Source organism: Dermacentor andersoni, chromosome 1 (genome assembly GCF_023375885.2).
Source record: "Dermacentor andersoni chromosome 1, qqDerAnde1_hic_scaffold, whole genome shotgun sequence".
In the NCBI taxonomy this organism is placed as follows: Eukaryota; Metazoa; Arthropoda; class Arachnida; order Ixodida; family Ixodidae; genus Dermacentor; species Dermacentor andersoni.
The window spans coordinates 355,647,983-355,667,652 of NC_092814.1; the positions used below are offsets into that span (position 1 = coordinate 355,647,983).

General features: G+C 49.7%; 1 protein-coding gene across 1 annotated transcript in view; it reads left to right on the top strand.

Annotated features, from left to right (window-relative positions):
• The first annotated feature begins 6,726 nt into the window (after nucleotides 1–6,726).
• LOC126516770 (uncharacterized) overlaps nucleotides 6,727–19,670 on the top strand; it is a 23,512-nt gene continuing 10,568 nt past the window's right edge. Inside the window, exons 1-2 of the mRNA XM_050166875.3 lie at nucleotides 6,727–6,834; nucleotides 7,897–7,963. Coding sequence (XP_050022832.1) covers nucleotides 7,903–7,963 — 61 coding nt within the window. The 5' untranslated portion in view covers nucleotides 6,727–6,834; nucleotides 7,897–7,902. The remainder of the gene's footprint in view (nucleotides 6,835–7,896; nucleotides 7,964–19,670) is intronic.

The window sequence follows — 19,670 nt, forward strand, 5'->3', positions numbered from 1 at the left end:
ATGGCCGGTTCAACTGGCGGTTCCAACGTTCGAGAAGCTTTGTGGACAGGGACCATAATAATTCAAGCATGACACTCCTTCTGAGGCATTGTTTTCTCCTGGAACTTCGTTGTGTGGATTCCTGGTGGTATGTATTACGAAGTGCACCTGTGGGCTGTAGTATTATGTTTCCCTTGTGTCTCTTCCTTCTCGGGCTGGTGAGAAGAACTATGCAACTTGCAGATTCGGTAAACGACCGTCCTGATAATCACACTCAGGTGCCATCTGTCAGCCCCGTGCCAATTACTTTATAGCCGAGAGCCTCTACAGTGAACGCTTCGATAACAGAATGCCTGTATATCGAAGGAATAAGTCTTTCCCGGTTCTATTGTGAGCCGTGTGGTGCGCCACCTTTCAACGAAGTGACTTGTATAACTAAGGACTGCATAAACCTCAAGCACTTTGTTGTAAAAGCGTTCGATTGCATTTGCTGGGATGGGCGATTCACGGATTAAATTTTCGATTGAATAAATTAAGGCTCTATTTGCGAATAATTTTTGATCCAAGTAATCCATTGCAGCTTTGATCAAATTCAGCACTCAATTGCTTCACCGTGACATGGCCCGGATGTAATCTTCTGGAAGGAGTTGCTGTAAGACCGCAATTGCTGTAAGACCGCAATTGCTGTAAGACCGCATTTGTCACACCCAACGGCTCGTATGAATTTAATGTCATGCTGTTCAGCCTTTGTAATCCGCCGGCCACATTAGAACGGATAATGGCCATTCTTTTGTGGGGCTTGAAGCGGCAAATATCCCTCTTTTATTTAGACGACGTTGTGGTGTTTGCGCCCGACTTTCAGACATATCTTCAACGCATGGAACACGTTACGCAAGCTTGCCTGCAACTTAACTTAAGAAAGTGTTTTTTTTTTTTTCGCTGTACAACTATATTGGGCCATGTTGTTTCCAAGCATGGCACACTTCCTGATTGCGCTAATCTCCATGCCGTGGCCTAATTTCCTAAGACTTACGGCACTGTCTAGCTTCATAAGCCTGCTCATATTTTCGTCGTTTTGTGCAAGATTTCGATACCAACATTGCACCCTTGACACAGCTTCTTAGCGGCACCAATGGCCTTTCTACCTAGTCAGAAGAATGTGACGTCGCATTTACCACCTCACGTCGTCTACTTAATTCGCCAGCAAATTTACGCCACTTTGATCCGACTGCTTCTACGGAAATTCACACTGATGCCATCGGCGTCGGCCTGGGCGCAAAGCTAGCGCAATGGAAACCTGGATTTGGCAAGTGTCGTTGCCTACGACAGCCGAACTCTCATGAAAGCTGAAGCGAGCTACTCTGTGACTGAAAAGGAACGCTTAGGCATTGTGTGGGCTCTTGCAAAATTTCGGCCTTACCTTTACAGTCGACCTTTCGACGTCGTCACAGACCACCATGCGCTTTGCTGGTTGTCGTCCCTCGAATAGCCGTCTGGCCGCCTAGCGCGATTGGCCCTACGTCTACAGGAAAACGACATCATAGTTGTCTATCGCTCTGGGCTCAAACATTATGACGCCGATGCTTTATCACCTCCGCCAATTCCACCCGACGTCGACAGCGTTTCGCCCCTGTTGGCGCGCCCTGTTACCTTTGCCTGTCAACTACTTGGCTCAGAACAGCAAAATGACCCATGTATAGCCGCTCATCTGCACTTTCCAGAGAATTCTGTCGGACTACCAGTGTCTCGTGCGCTCCGCCGTCAAGCATCACACTTTACAATTCAATATGGACTTTTCTACCGCCGAAATTGCCAGTGCGATGGCCACAAGTGGCTTTTAGTGGTCCCGCGCCAGCTCCGTAGCGATATCTGCGCTTCATTTCGCGCCGACCCGCACTGTGGTCATGGCGGCGTCTCCATGACCTACACATGACTTCGACTTCGATTTTACGGGAGGGGCCTGCGTAATTACGTCCGCAAATACGTCCGCTCGTGCCCCGATTGCCAACGTCACAAATTGGCTCCTCATCCAGCCACTCCGTTGCAGCCTCTTCCATGCCCAGTCGTACTGCAAGGACGAGGGGCAGGGATCGCGAAGCAAATATCCAAAGGGGCCACCGACCTGCGGAATGTTTCAGAAGAAGTACAAACCGCAGTGCGCATGGTGCCAGAGGGTGAAAGGCAGCGGAATGCAATTGAAAGGGCAGTGCTTGCAGTAAACAGGGACATTTGGGCGCTAGCTGAGGCAATGAATTTTACGGTCGTTGACATCAACCGTGAAGTACACCGAGCAGGCCGCAAAGGCGCTTTTGTGCGTGGCGGGATACATTTTAGCGAAAGTGTAGCAATGCAAGTGTAGCCAGTGTAGAAAGGAGGCCCCAAGCAGGCTAGGTGACTATTTGTCACCGCCCCGTTTCAAAGGGGATGCCACTAAATCATCATCATCAGTAAGCCCCTTTGATTGTGTCGACATTCATTTATATGTCCTCTCCCATGTAAGGCTGCTGGCAACCGTCGGGTCATAGTCACAGTCGATCACCTGACGCGTTCATGCGGAAATCGCTGCCCTCCCAGCAGCCACAGCGCGCGACGTCGCTTCCTTCATCCTGCATCAGCTCGTTCTACGCCACGGCGCTCCTCGGGAACTCTTGATGTCCGAGGGCGCGTGTTTCTTTCTGAAGTAGTGAAGTCTGTCCTTCATCGATGCAACATTATCATCGCCGCAGCACCGCCTATCATCCCCAGACAACTGGTCTGACGGAACGGTTCAAGCGTACTCTCGGCAACATGTTGTCCGTGTAAGTCGCTTCGGATCGTTCCAACTGAGACCTTGTGGGGGCGAAATGAGAAAACACTCGTGTACTTGTGTACTCGTTCACGTCAAAGAACCCTAGATAGTCAATTTCCCCGGTGCCCCACTACGGCGTGCCTCATGATGATATCGGGTTTTGTCACGGAAAAACCCATAATTTAATTAACTGGGACCTTGTTCTGCCGTTGGTAATACACGCTGAAGAAGAAGACCTAGTTCGAAACGGCTTCGCTCACATCGGGCTCCAAATTCTTCCCTAACATTAATTCTCCCCTTGATTGTAGCCTCTTTTAACATGCACCTTTGAGTTAGTATGACTGCTCGCTCGTATACTAGTTTATTTATTGGAGCGTCTCGTTTAGTTTTAGTTTTTTTATTTCTTTTTGTGTTTATCGTTTTCAAATAATGATTTCCTGTAGTTACCTCCTGCCGCCCGATTCTTGGCCTATCCCCCTTAGTGGGTGCGAGCCATGACAGAGGTCCATCATCATCATCATCAACAACAACAACAACAACAACAACATCGGGCTCCACATGTTTGGCTTTTCGGGCGGACCACCTTCTGGGACTTGCCCAAAACGGTCACCACCATCTCCTGGAAGTGATCCGGCACCTGTGGAGACCAACTGCAGGTCAGTCGGACCATATATCGGCGTTTTACAGCCTATTTTCCACCTTCACAACGTGGCGGGATGCTAACCTTAACTTCGAGTAGGGGAGCGGCAGCGGCACCTATGCCGGCGTGCGGGCACTCAAGGATGGCGGCCGTAAGGGCTCCGGCTGCGACATCGATGGCAGGAACAACATTCCGGGAAGATTCTGCATCTAACCTGTGAACAGTTACAGCGTAGCGAATGGAAGAAGGGATGGACTTCGCTGCATCTCAGGTGGGTGATGCAACACACCATCGTGATTGCAATACGGCAGCTACGATCAACAACGGTATGCAAACCGCTACCGTGGTCGACAAAACAAAAGCAGAAGCCGGAAGGGAGCGCATTCTTTCGCTGAAGGAAGAAAAAAATCTCGCACAGGAGCGACACTCCGCGTAAGGAAACGCACTGCCATCAGGACCGATCAACTAATCCATACCCAAAAAAATCCGCGGAGGACCACGATGCAAGCGTCTACCGCCGCTACCGAACAATGACCTGAAGGTGGTAATCGGGCCACACCAAGGGCTACCACTCGAGAATGTGAACGGTCAGACCCTGGCAAGAGCCGTCATGTAAGCATGCAAGTAACGAACCACTGACCACAATTTCATTCTATGAATCAAGCCGGGTTCCAACATCGCAGTGGTCTCCACTCCGAATTAGGATACGGCCAAGGTCATGCAGGTCATCGAATCCTTGAATATGAGAGGACGACCGCATCCGGTCAATGCGTACGTTACGGCAGGAAAAGGCACGACGCGGGGAGTAATTCACGGGATAGAACCCCGTAATCCTTCTGACTTGCTGCGATCGAATCTACGTATTAGAACCCAGGGCCTAGAGTTGACTGACGCAAGAATGCTGGGCGACTCGCAAAGTGCTTTGCTAACCTTCTACGGCAGCCAAGTGCCAAGGTGTGTTTATTACTTCGAGGGGAGGGGGACTTGGCACCCTTACCGAAATGCGGTCTAATTCTGCCGTATCTGTGGCATCGTGGGACACCGCACCGACGTGTGTCCACAGCCCAACGTACAGATATGCCGATCGTGCGGGGTGCGGGAACCTGCCGATGAGCACGCGTGCGCCCCCAAATGTGCTATTTGTGGGGGTGATCTTCCAACGGATGACTGCACATGTCCCAAAAGACTAAAGCCGGGGACGCCACTATAAAACCACAGAGCCAGCTATGGTGTTTCGCCACCGAAGACGCGGACTCCGAGCTGGAGTTCCATCTGAGGACGGGTCGTCGCAGCCGCCCCTGGACCCGCTCGCTGTTGAGGAGCCGAGCTTGGTCCTTGAAGTCGGGCCAGGGAAGACGGTCGGCATCCCGATCCAATGTGCCCCGGCAGCAACAACAGTCAACAAGAAAGGAGGCCCCAAGAAGCAAGTCGCCAGAGGTCCCACTGCCATGGAGCACCTCTCAATATAACCAGGTGAGCTGAGTACAAGTCCCATCTCCCACTGCCAAATATAAGAGTACACAAAGAGCAATCGCAAAAATCCCCGAGTACAAGAGAATAGTCGAGGAAAATAAAATACCTTGTAACACTTTAACCGAGCTACGAGCGGAGTTTGAAGCTTTTAAGCACTTGGTAAATAACGGCACACCAGAGCAACCCAAACAAATTGAGCACCACATTCCCGAAGCACCACCGCAGACACCACTGCAACAATGTACCACCTCCATCGCTCAATAGGTTACGCTGGAACAGTGAGCACAAAACATGTAGCTAATATCTTCGCAGAGATACACAAACTCAAACGAACGATAGAGGATGCGTAAACAAAAGCCGCAGCCGCCCCCTGAGAGAAGGTCAGCCAGAGTCCGGGAGCTTCTATCCGAGCACCGAAAGCTATAGAGCATGCCCATAGTGACAGTACCATCCATGGATGGGATGGCAAATAACACAAAGACCGGACACTTTGAAATCTGGCAATGGAATCGCTGCGCGCTACGCAAGAAATTGGCTAATTTGACGCACTAAATTACCCTGCTTATCTTTCAGTGCATACATCTTGATTTGTCCTATGCCTAGTTTCCTTCTCATTGATTTCAGGCTGTGCCTCTTTTTTATGGCTTCTTCACTCTTTCTCACGTTATAATTTCGAATATCACCTATTTTCGCCTTGTTGATCAGTTTTGACAGTTCCGCGAATTCTATCTTATCTCTTGAGTTGGACACTTTCATTCTTTGTCGTTTCGTTATTAGGTCCTTTGTTACATGGGAGAGCTTGCCTACTGGTTGCCTTGGTGCCTTGGCTCCCACTTCAATTGTCGCCTCTGAAGCCAGCCTCGTTACGGCTGTTTTCACGATTTCTTGTTTGATTTTTTTTGTTCTGGATAGGTTGTAACTTTGTTTACATATTGTGCCATGTTAACTCAGTTTTAATTATTGTTGTGAGCTACGTGTTTTCATTTGAACATTAAGTGTTGTTTACTGGACATTTTTACCTGAAGAACCTGTGATACGTTTTTTTTATTTTTTTTTCGTTTGACATTTAGTTTGTCTGTAATAAGGTTACATAATGCGTTGCCCTGACTGCCAGGTTCCTGCCGTATACAAGCCCACAGAAGCTTCGACAGACCTCGCAAAATTATATGTACAAATCGATTATTTGTAATTATTATTATTATTATTATTATTAGCATCATCATCATCATCATCATCATCATCATCCCTGTTTTCTTTTTTCGTGGAATGACCATGACATGTTCCGAAGAGGTAGAGTCTTTGAGACCCTGGAAGTTGCTAAAACAATCGTAACTTGAGAACAATCTGGAGCCAGATAATATTACGTTTCCATTTCAGTTTCTATGCTTTTCGACCTTCGTTATTTGCTCGGACATGACTCGCGCGCTGCTGCACCACCGTTATCGCTGAGATCGGCCCCTCGCCGTGCCACCTGATAAGAAAAGAATGGTAAAATAATTGCAGCCTTACACAATAGCGGTCCAGATATCGAAAGCGACGTTTTTCGTGGAAGCGGATGCACGATAACACATGATCACGTTTTGAAGGCGAAAAAAAAAAAGAGTGCAAAGCCTCCCAAGCAAAACAAGTCCAATAGTTTTATTTGATATGAATGAATGAAAGTTTCATTCAACTTAAAGATATATACAGTATAAAGTTGAACATATTGTCTGAACCCTTAGCATTGCTGCTAGTCATGGGTACATGCGGTTGTTAACGCATATCTTTCCGTGAGCGCTAGAAAAAAAAGTATAACAAAATAAAACAGATAAGCTTCGTATCGGCTAGTGGTCAAACAGATAACGTAACGATGATAAGGTGACAGCTGCAATGCATAGAGCGGCGAATGTATTTATGCGATTGGCGTGCAGCTCCGAGCTCGACAGCATCGGTTCATTGAGAACTCTGGAAGCAGGTAAGTACTTGAAGCGTTCACGCGATCCGGCCGATGAGGCCACGAGTAACATTTTCGCTGGTTGGCCGTTACTTATTTGGTATCACTTGGCAAGCCACGGCACCACAGTGGACGCTCTCGTTGCAGTAATCACAGGTGTGGTTGACTATAACATGGTGGCAGCATATATAGTTAGCTGCTTCACTGAATGGTCTGCATTTTCTTTCTTTTCTTTTCCTGGGAGGGGGGCAGGAGGGTACAGGCTGTTTGGGGTAAGTTTTCAAAGCGGGGGTCTAGTAATAGAGCACGTGACATACATTCGTTAGAAGTTACCCACCGCGATAACTTACCCCCGTATTCACAAACCAAACTTAACTTATCGCGATAAGGTCACTTATGAAAGGACGAGAAAAGTATAAGGAAAGAACAATGTGCGTTTCGAAAACGCGCCTTGACGCACCAAGCGCGAAGTAGCGAATTTTATCCCCGGCCGCGGCAGCCGCATTTCCACGGGAGCAAAAAAGCTCGTGTACCGTGCATTATAGGTGCGCGTTAAAGAACCCCAGGTGGTCAAAATTAATTCGGAGTCCCCCACTGTACGGCCTGTCTCAATCAAGTGTGGTTTTGGCGCGCAAAACTACAGATTTTTTTTTTTCAGATTGGTTAGAATCTTTAGAACTGAGGTCGAACAGCACGAATAAAACAAGGACAGGAGGAAACAAATACAACAGACAAGCGCTTGTCTGTAGTATTTGTTTCCTCGTGCCCTTGTTTTATTCGCACTGTTCAACCTCAGTTCTAAATGTGAAACAACTATCCCTCATCGAGATCTTACTAATAAGTTAGAATTTTCGACGACATCGTTTCATAGTGACTGTGACTGACGTTATAAAATCGCATAAGCGTAACCAGGTGTGTAATGGTTAAGCGGAATCGCAGGCTTAGCTTCTAAACACAAATTTAGGCTCGTTACAACGATTTGAAACCTGTAGCCAATGAAGACTTTAGTGGCATTATGATTTATATTTTTCTAAAAGCAACGCCTCACATTCGTTCCGATGTTGTTTATTTTTCCATCATCAGCGTCCCATGCATCTTGCGTTCAGAAGCATGAAGGTGTGGAGCACCGTGTTGGGCATCATCTTATCAAGTAGGTCTCAATACACATTGCCTCTAAAAAGCACCAAGAAATGATGCGTCAACTCAGAAAAGTTGTAAAGTTCATTTCGTATTCCGAGTGAAAACATGTATAGTTAAGGCATCGTAGTGCTGGAAGAAAACAAAAGAAAGGCTACAGAAAAACACTGACTCGCCATCCCGGCACTGCAAAAGTGGATGTCCAGCGAAGCTGTTGAAAACCACCACTACAACTTCTGAGGGGGGTATGCAATGCTGTATCGCTTGAGAGTCATGGTAATTTAGAGTAGTGGTAGTAATTGGAGTAGTGGTAATTTTGACAGCATACCGCCGCCCATAGCAGTGCTGCAACAATATTCAAAGTAGTTGCTACGCTCGTGATTTTACATGCGAAAGGCTAGGGACGTCACTCCCCACGTCGCAAGCTGCCGTCGCCGTGGCAGCTTGCGCAACAGCAATCTTTACCGCGCAACGTATGCGAGGAGCGCTACGTGCTTCGAGCTGTTATCAGGAGCGCCTTATCATCAGTTATGTGCATCGGGTGCTTGCTTTGGGCTTGTTCTTTATTGAAACGTACGCTGTTGTATATGGGTACGCGTGATTCCAAAGAGTGTATGCACTGTTCGCCTCACTTTGCTGAGTGCTTGAAGCCTCAGCCTTACGGGGGTGCGAGCCACTGCTCCGGGCCTGCACTGCTGCTGGGATCTACCCACGTTTTTGTTAACGGACGCGGACAGGAAAAAAGCCGACCACCGGGAGGCTAACAGCTTCGCTATAATAATATATTTATAACACGTATAGCTTTTAAACTTCTTTCATTTCTTTTTATTCTCACAAATTATTCTTCTACTTTGATTCTAGATGGAGAGAGAGAGAGAGAAAGCGAGAGAGCGTGCTCTTTGTGTGAATCTCTCCATTGCTGCTCTTGGAGGTTGGGCTCCAAGCCATAGAATGTTACCACTAAGATACCGCTAACACGTGATCCCATGGAAGCCTTCCATGCCACGTCCTTGGTGTTGCGTTTTTTATCTATATATGCGACTGGTATTTATCGTAGACATTCCCGGTGTTCCGGGTGTTTTTAAGCTTACGCATAATATTTCCAGGACACGTCTACTTTTTTCTATTGTACCCTTAATTTCTCAAATGTATTTTAGGCACGTGATATGGACAACGCATTAAACAATAATAAGCGGTGTCAGAAGCTCTTTGTCACCACTGAGTAATCGTAATTCAGCGAAGATTTTTTATCGACAGATGAATGCGCAAGGGCACGCGAGCACGGAGCGATGTGACGCAGCTGCGTCGCTTCGCAAGCAGCAGTCATGTCTCGTGCACGATGCCTGGTAGGGCAGTGAGTGAAGCAGTGAGACTCGGGGTGCCTATATGGGTCATGATCCTAGTAGGCACCCCGAGTCTCATTGTTGCTCTCTAAAGAACGCTTCTGCATACTTTTCTACTCTCGCATTACCGTCGTTCTGATGGAAGAGGCGGTCTTAAGGTACATATCCACGCGCACATTAATCACTAACATGATCGCGCACTTCGGAGCTCTTGCTCAATTCGTTCAATGGAGGGAAGCGCATCGCCTTTTTTTAATACTGTGCACTCCAATAACGGTGCTCGGAGCGACTCCTAAGCAATAATTTCGTTATCAGACAGACACTTCCACCGTCTACTCGATGAAATCTGAGTGAAGATGTGTTTTTTGAGCAACAGGCTAGAGCTGGAATCGCCGGCGAGCAGCGACTACATCAGTGATGCGTGTTGCTTCTACTCCGCTACGGCGGTGGAGGTGGGGACGGTGAAAAACGAGAAAGGCTTTGAAGCATGTGAGCTTAGAACGAGAGTGTGAGCTAACTTTTTATTAGGCGGACGTGTGTCCAGCAAGACAAAAAACACTGAAATGACGACGAGCGCGGCGAGCACTCGGCACAAGAGCTATACTGCACACGACATTTATTTAACGTTGCCAATGCTATACTGCACAAGAGAGAGAAAAAAAATGACGGGATTAAAAGCGGGGAGGTTAAACAAGGACGTGCCTGGTTGGCTACCCTACACTGGGGGAGGGGAAAAGTGGAATAATAGATAAGAAGAAAAGAAAAGGAAATAATAAAGAGTCAGTCATTGTGAACACATTCACAGAGGAATGTCCGCCATCACAAGTCACAAGCGTTCGTACACAGTCCAGTAGCTTTCAAGGACTGTAGAAGGGCTTTTGTGGTATTTTGCATGCAAGAATTCAGAGCCCATATGGCCCCAGGATCTTTCCCTCTGAGAGCGCTATGTTATCTAACAGGCTTAGTCTAACTTGTAGGGCACATCATTGGGCACCCGCACAAATTGCACGCCGCACTGTTGGCAATTCCTATTGGCAATTACTGCACAAGATACATGACAACAGTATTGGTATCGTGGGCGTAATTTTTACCGCACAAGGGACGTCTCTAATCAAATTATTCCCACGGTGCCACTACTGTTGCCTGGAACCGAGCGATGTCTTGACAACAGCGACAAGCCACTGGAACCGATCACCGACAAAATGTTTTATAAATGGACGCGGTGTCATACTAAGAGACCATTGGGAGAGTTGGCGTAAAGCAAGGAGAACACGCAAGGAAGCGAACTTTCCATTTCGATAATTTAGCTCGGAGCAAAAAAGTACTTAATGAATAAGATACAGCAATGTTATGGTCGCAGCCTTGTCGCATGTGGTAAGGCCACATTTCAATGGGCATGCTCACGTCGTCGTCGTAGTCATTATCATGATCGTCGTCGAGGAGGGTCTTTGATTATACCGGCGTCCGTTAACGAGAGAGCGTATGATGACCATTTCGGCCACTAGGAATGACAATCTTTGTCTCATTGGAGTACAAAAATTTTATACTTACCTTCCTGTCTCCAAATTTTACAAGTTTACTAAACTGCGCCATTCGGCTTCGTTCAATCGGACTCCTAACATCGTAGTTAGCTATAGGCTGCTGCCCTGAATTTTGCTCCACCGACGTTGCCTCTACATAGAATGAAAAATTAATCAAAGCATAAAACCCGCAAAGCTATTACCATTATTTACTGTAACGACACGGATGTGAAGCGTACTGCTGCGCCTTCCTACTAGTAACCACTAGAAGAGTGTACAAATCTAGGATCATTTAGAGCACCGCGCAGGGGTAGAAGGATTGGCGGGGGGGTGGCAAATTGGCTGACCATTGACGCCATCGTCGTAATTTTACGCCTACGTTCCGCGACACTAAAGTCTTGTAGATGTTTGCGTCACAATTGAGCCGAGAAATCTATGAAGCTTACTGTATAAAAATGCAATCTGGCAGCTGCGTAAGCAGCTCTTCAGTGTCACTGAGTGATAAAGAGTTCAAATATTTTCATGCAAATTTATGCCACTCACGCCCGCATGCCAACGTCGAGTGATGGTTGTCTGATGATTAGCAAGTGTGATTATGATACATGTATAGATGTGGTATTTCCCGGAGTAAAACACAGTTGAAGTTCCGCGGCTGTCCTGTGTGTTTCCTTCTTTGTCCTTTGTTGTTTGCGCGGTTACATGATGCATTCCAAGATCATTTAGCTTTGAGCTTCTGGCAACATTATTATATAGCTATAGGATGTTTGCACTGCGTTTGGTGAGGGGGCGTCGAACCTCATACTTTCATGTGACACACTTCTTGTGGATCTGAACAAATAGCAAGAATTTCCGCAAAGTAAAATGCCGTGTTGCCCTGTCTTTTTTTTTTATTTATCTCTCATTCGAAACAATACCATATCGGAGTGTAACTGTCGGGGCTTCACTAAGAAGCAACCACTGCTGCAACAATACGTCCGACACGCGCAACCCAAACCCGACATCATAATGATACAAGAAACAGTAGGTACCGTACCAAAGCTTCCAGGTTACACTGCGAATGCCTCGCCGATTCCCGTTGATCGCGGACTTGCAATTTTAATTCAGAAAGGGATAGTAGTGCAAGAACACAGCGTAAGCGGCACACATGCGGAAAACATGCTTGTAGAGCTCCTTCCCAATAGAACACGCAATCACAGTGTATATCTCCTCAACGTATATAGTAATCCGGCTCACTCACGGGTTCGTTTCCTCTCTCTGTTCCGAGGGGCGCTTGCCTTGGCGGGCGCAAACCCGTTTCTGGTGCGGGGAGATTTTAACGCCCCGAACGAGGCCTGGGGCTATGGCTACACTACCGCCAAAGGTCGACGCCTGTGGCAGGACCTGCATGATACCGAATTAACTCTTATTACCGATCCCACGGCGCCGACCCGCACGGGCACCTCTACGGCTCGGGACACGACACCAGACCTGACGGCGGTCCGTAACATCCCTCAAGCAATGTGGCGCAATACCTTTGAAGATCTCGGTAGTGACCACATGATCATAGAAACACGAATTCCTCAGGCGGGTATACCCCCTTTTCCCAAGTTATTCAAATGGACGGACTGGGACAAATTCCGAAAGCAGCGAGTGGAACAGAGAGGTGAGGAGAACATCGATGACATCGAGGCATGGATGGAGACGCTCAACGACGACATGAACAAGGCGACGCAGACGCTCGCACCCGAAGTCCAGGTTGACAAGATCGACAGCCGACTAGCCCACCTGTGGGAAGCCAAGACATCACTAAACGCAAGATGGAAGAAGCAAAGGCACAACCGAAAGCTTCGTAAGAAGATAGCACATATCAATCGCCAGCTGGAAGAACATTGCCGGACCTTAAGCCGCCAACAGTGGTATGACATCTGCAACGCAGTCGATGGGTAGCTCCACAATGGAAGCACGTGGCGTCTCCTTCGTCACCTCTTGGGGGAAACTCAGAGCAAGTCTGCTCAGCGAGCAAACCTGCAACGCCTTTTGCACAAGGAACAGGCTACCACGAGTGATCACCAGCTTGTGACACGCCTGCTAGCCAAGTACTTCCCTCAACGGCCCGATGTTCAACACGGAGAATACACTGGAGAGACAAATGTGACACTCGATGAAGAATTTCACGAGTCAGAGATCCGCGCAGCTCTCCACGACCTTAATGGCAAATCAGCACCTGGTCCCGACAAGGTTACGAACAAGACTCTAAGAAACCTCGATGATGCCTCGATAACCGCTCTTACGGCATACATCAACAAATGCTGGCGAGCAGGTCGCATCCCAGAGGCGTGGAAACGCTCTAAAGCAGTCCTGTTACCGAAGCCAGGCAAGCCGTCCAGCCTCGATCACTTGCGGCCCATTTCCCTCACATTCTGCGTTGGCAAGGTGATGGAGCACGCGTTCCTCTCCCGCATCAACCACCACCTCGAGGACACTGGAGCCTACCCACCCACTATGGTGGGCTTCCGGTCGCACCTCTCCACTCAAGACGTCATGCTCCAGCTCTACCACCAGATTATCAATGACCCAACTAGTGGCAACCGGGCCATCCTCGGCCTAGATCTGGAAAAGGCATTTGACAATGTAGCACATGCAGCAATCATGTGCATAAATGGCCGCATAAACAATCATGGCCGCATAAACAAGCTCAACTTGGGTGAGCGAAGCTACAACTACGTCAGAGACTTCCTGTCGCGCCGCACAGTCACTCTCGCGGTCGGCAGCATGACATCCGACGAACACACACTAGGAAGCACCGGCACTCCTCGAGGATCGGTCATATCCCCGCTCCTTTTCAACCTCGTGATGCTGGGTCTCCCGGCCTACCTCGACAAGATCGATGGCCTCCATCACCCCTTGTATGCAGATGATATCACCCTGTGGGTCAACAAGGGCAGTGACGGTCAGATAGAATGCACCTTACAAGCAGCGGTCTCTGCAGTCGAAACCTACCTCCAAGACACAGGTCTCCGACTATCTCCACTGAAATCGGAGCTGCTCGTCTACCGCCCGCGCCGCCGGCCCAAGCCTACAGCCGAATCGCGCCAATGTGACGACATAATCCTCTATACACAAGACGGCTCCTGCATTCCCCGAGTCCCGAAGATACGCATCCTAGGCATGCATATAACAGCCAACGGGTCAAACATAGAAGCTATTCGCAAAATCGAAGGCAAGGTTAGAGCGGCTACCCGCCTGATCAAACGCATTACAAACAAGCACAGGGGCATGAAGGAGGACAGTGTCATGCGCGTCATACACTCTTTCGCAATCAGTCACATCACTTATGTGGCTGCCTTCCACAACTGGAATGTCACTGAAAGGGAGAAAATCAACACCCTTATACGCAAGACTTACAAGATTGCCCTTGGCCTACCGGAGTCCACAAGCACTGCTCGTCTGCTACAGCTGGGGGTATACAACACGTTTGAGGAAATCGTGGAAGCGCAAAGAACCTCTCAACTCGAACGCATGTCTCTGACAGCCACGGGCCGGTACATCCTGCAGAAACTCGGCTTCAACTACCACGTTGTGATAGGAGTTTGGACTATTTGAATGTCGCTGCCGAATGCGCGTGACTGCTGTGCGGCGGCGACGGACGAAGAGGAAGAGGAGGACCGGTGTCTGGGCGGAGACGGCAGCCATGCGATCTGCCTGAGCTGCCTGGGCTGGCCTTCCGAACGAGCCGAGCAGTTCGTCTACCCAAGGCCGGTGTTCCTGGGTGTGCTGGCAGAACAGCCCGAGCTGTCCTTGGGCTTCAACCGGCCTGCTCCACTGCTGGGCGAGCATCCGACGCCGGCATGTTCCGGTGCAGCTAAGCCTTCCGAACGGTCTACCCTGTGGCGGGCAGACGTCCCGACCCAGCTGTCGCGCGAGTGGCTCGTCGTGTGCCGGGTATCCGCCCCGGCCTCCAGCCCCTGCGCCACTCGCTGCTCCAGACTCATCTTTGCGCCTCTTCGTGCCGTGAGTGTGTGATACCGAAGCGCTATCGGACGCCTTCCTATATTGACGCTTAGCTTGACCATACCTAAGCGACAGACACTCATGAAGGGAACTGTGTGTGTGTTATCGTGTACGTTATCCTAGTCCCGTCCACGTGTTATTAAAGCTTCTCTGTGTTCATTGTGCCATCCCCGTGTGTTTGAGGCCTGGGCCCACATCTTCCTATCACAAATTTTGGCGAGCCTGCCAGGATTTTCAAACGCACAGGAGGAGCGATGGAGATCGAGAGGTTGTATGTCATAGGGAAGGAGCTAGGAATGACAGGAGCGGAGTTAAAGCGTTGGATTGATACAGAAATCGTGAGGGAACGCGAGCAGCGCGCCCAACATCGGGAAGACGCGAAAGCGCAGGCAGAACTAGAGCGTCTACGATTAGAAGCGGAAGAACGAGTGCTAAAGCTCAAGATCGAGCTCCAGGAAAAGACTGCTGGCGCACAAAGCGCACAGAGTGACAGAACTACGGAACAGTCGGTCACCGGGGCGGTTCCTGAGCTATTCAGTCCCCATAAGTTGATCCCCCCGTTTAACGAAGCCCGAGATGATTTAGACGCCTATTTGCAACGTTTTGAGCGAGTGGCAACGAGTCAGGAATGGCCCCGCGCAATATGGGCACTCTCCCTCAGCCTTTACCTGACAGGAGAAGCATTGACGGTCATAGGACGGCTTGATTCTAATGCAGCCCTAGACTACGACCAGCTGAAGGCTACTCTCCTTCAGCGCTTTCGGTGCACTGCTGAGGGATACCGAGAAAAGTTTCGAAACGCAAGGCCCGAAGACAATGAGACTGGCCTACAATATGCAGGTAGAATATCGGGCTACTTTGACCACTGGCTTGAAATGTCCCATATTGAGAGGACCTTCAGGGACACCATGATCGCTGAACAGTTTTTGAGAAGATGCTCTGCGTCGCTGCGAGTGTTCCTGAAAGAAAGCAACTGTGAGACCCTCGCTACATTGTCAAACAATGCCGATTGTTTTATAGAGGCGCAAAACCTGACCAATCTAGGTAGAGAAAAGTTATCCAAGGAGGTCGTGTTGGACTCTGCTCGCAAGACTGAACCTCCAACAGCGATGCCGCGTGCAACTAATCGGTGCTTCCTTTGTGATAAAGCGGGACATCGAGCTTCGGAGTGCTGGTCCCGGACTAAAGAGAACTCTTCAGGTCGCGGATGGTCCAGCAGAAAGGGACAAGGAGGTGAAGCCTCAAGAAGGGAAAATCAAGGACAAGCTCCGTGTATTCTGGCTCCGTCGCAAGCCGAAAAGCCGACAGAAGAGGGTGACGGATACGTAGTGCTTCGAGGTGGCGAAACGGTCCCAATAGTCAACATGACGTTAATGCGACAAGGCCCCAGATGTGACAGCGGAAATCTGCCAGTGGGAAGAGGCGTTCTCGAATCACAACCGGTGTCTGTCTTACGAGACACTGGCTGCAATACCGTGGTCGTGCGACTCTCTTTGGTACCTGAGGACAAAATGACAGGAACAAAAAGTCCCGTGTTCTTGCTGGACCGCACAATCCACTACTTACCGGAAGCGATAGTATACTTAGAGAGTCCATTCTTTACCGGCGTCGCACGAGTTAAATGTATGCGAGATCCCCTGTATGATGTGGTATTGGGAAACATTGAAGGTGCTCGTGCACCTGATGACCCGGCCAATTTATGGTCTCCGCTGAAACATAACAGCGACAAGACGAGTGACCCTGCCAACCGCATGTCATCCACCGCTCAAGCAGAGCTACCAGACGTAGAGGGCCAAACGTTGTCCACAGCTAAAAACGCAGCCGCCTCCTCGAGACATACAGAAGACTACGAATCTGGTACCGAGCTCGTTGCTGCGACAAAGGAAACGAAGATACGGTCCCTGCCTACACTGCCTGTCCCGCAACCCGCAGTCACTGGAATAGAGCAAGGCAAATTAAAAGCTTTACAGAGGGACGATGGGTCTCTGAGGAGATGTTTCGAAAAGGTCGGCAAGATTATGGTCGCGGATGGCCGCGCAAGCGACTATTACTTTAAGGATGACATTTTATGCAGAAAGCACACAGTGTCAGGTGGGAAAATACTAGATCAGCTAGTGGTGCCAAAAGATCTCAGGGAGAAGGTGATGAAGTTCGCTCATGAAGGGATCGTCGCCGGTCACCAGGGTGTGACGAGAACGGTAGATCGGATTGTTGCTGAATTTTACTGGCCAGGGGTTCAGTCGGAGACGAAACGGTTTGTTAAATCGTGCGACGTCTGTCAACGAACGGTGCCGCGCCATTTAGTCGGACGCGCCCCACTGGGTACTGATGACGCGACAGGTCTAGAGCTTGGAGAGACAACGCCGCTTTACCCATCACTCGTCGGAACGCAGGCATCAAAAGACATCGCCATTTCGAACCAACTGACTATGGATCAGCGACTCCAAATTGAAGTCGAGAAGTCTCGGAGCAGTTCCTTTGCAAGAACACGACGGGCATTTGCGTCCCGTGTCCTACGCTAGCCGGAAGCTTTTGCCACGTGGAGCTGCCTACTATACAATTGAAAGGGAGTGCCTCGCCATAGTGTGGGCTGTACAGAAATTTCATGCGTACCTTTACGGTAAACCGTTCATCCTGCAGTCCGACCACCAATCACTGCGATACCTCAATTCGGCGAAGCACGTGAAAAGTCGCGTGCTACGTTGGAGTTTACTCCTTATGGATTATGACTTTCATGGGGAGTATATTCGTGGATGTGATAACGTTGGTGTAGACTATCTAAGTAGAATAGCTACGGACACGGACTAATGTGTCATGAGAGTAATAATTTGAACTGTGTGACTTGTGATACTCCGTAGTGCTACCCTCCTCGACTTCTTGAACTTGGGGGGAAATGTGATAGGAGTTTGGACTATTTGAATGTCGCTGCCGAATGCGCGTGACTGCTGTGCGGTGGCGACGGACGAAGAGGAAGAGGAGGACCGGTGTCTGGGCGGAGACGGCAGCCATGCGATCTGCCTGAGCTGCCTGGGCTGGCCTTCCGAACGAGCCGAGCAGTTCGTCTACCCAAGGCCGGTGTTCCTGGGTGTGCTGGCAGAACAGGCCGAGCTGTCCTTGGGCTTCAACCGGCCTGCTCCACTGCTGGGCGAGCATCCGACGCCGGCATGTTCCGGTGCAGCTAAGCCTTCCGAACGGTCTACCCTGTGGCGGGCAGACGTCCCGACCCAGCTGTCGCGCGAGTGGCTCGTCGTGTGCCGGGTATCCGCCCCGGCCTCCAGCCCCTGCGCCACTCGCTGCTCCAGACTCATCTTTGCGCCTCTTCGTGCCGTGAGTGTGTGATACCGACGCGCTATCGGACGCCTTCCTATATTGACGCTTAGCTTGACCATACCTAAGCGACAGACACTCATGAAGGGAACTGTGTGTGTGTTATCGTGTACGTTATCCTAGTCCCGTCCACGTGTTATTAAAGCTTCTCTGTGTTCATTGTGCCATCCCCGTGTGTTTGAGGCCTGGGCCCACATCTTCCTATCACACACGTCCAACACGGTCAGAAACAGGTCATTCCACCCGACCTCAGCGACACGCTGCTTGTCGCCCCTATACCTCGAAACATGCACCCTGAATTTAATCGGGGCCGACGCCAGGCCCGTGCGAAGACACTGCTGCGCTCGTTGGGTGGAAAGAGGACTACGCGCTTTGTAGACGCCGCAGAATACACACGAGAACACCGGTTCACGGAGGTAGTCGTAGACGTTAGCTCCCGGCTTACGCACGCGTGTAGTGTCGCAACGGAATACCCCGAAACAGCGGAAGAGGTAGCGATTGCGCTTGCGCTTACCGACCCCCTCTGCGAGGTAGTTTTTAGCGACTCACAATCCGCAGTTCGCAACTACGCGCGGGGGCGCATTTCCTCCGAAGCTCTCCAGATTCTAAGGAAAGCTGGTCGACAGCACTTCGATAACACCGCGATCATATGGTTTCCAGCGCACGTCGCCACCCCCACCGATGAAGGCCTCATTAACTTGAACGAGGTAGCACACCGCTCTGCGCGAGAACTGACCCGCCGCGCAGAATCTGAGACCACCTCTTCGAGTTCAGAACTCCTGGTTCAAAACCCGCGAGAACGCCTGGTCAGGTACAATGACATCACCAAGCACTACCAGCTAGGCAGGCGGTTGCTGCCCCCACCTCACCCTATGCTGAAACGTCGCCAGGCAGTCATCTCGCGACAATTGCAAACACAAACATTTCCCAGTCCGGTGCGATTGCAGCACATTTTCCCCGCTCAATACCCGACTGCTCTTTGCAAATTATGTCAGGAAAATAGAGCGACGCTGTCACACATGTTGTGGGAGTGTCGGGTTACATCAGCTACAATGGCAGTGGCTCCGGAGGCTCTTGCGTCGAAGTGGGCCGCCGCTCTGCGCAGCTCCAACCTCAAGACACAAGAGTGGGCTGTCCAGCAAGCCCGAGAGGCGGCGACGAGGCAAGGCCTCGAAGTCTCCTCATGGGAGACCTGAGCCCGGGTCGTCAAATTTGCCGGATTCAAAATAAAGTTTTTTCCATCCATATCGGAGAGATTCGCACTGTTTTATATACACGCCCACTAGCAACATAACGGAGGAAACGGAATACTTCATCACTTTTTAGCAGAAAATTAAATTCGGACTGCTGAGTTCTAACATGGATATTTTCTCGTTTTCGAGAATGCATGCCTGCCATATTGTCACGCTGTCGTGAAGGTGAAGAATAAGGTACTTTCAAATACGAAGTAAAGTTGTATACGTGTCAATATGTACACTCGCGAGCAAAAGTTTAGAGACCACGGAATCAGAAAAAAGAACGTTTTATTTCTTCGTGCGAC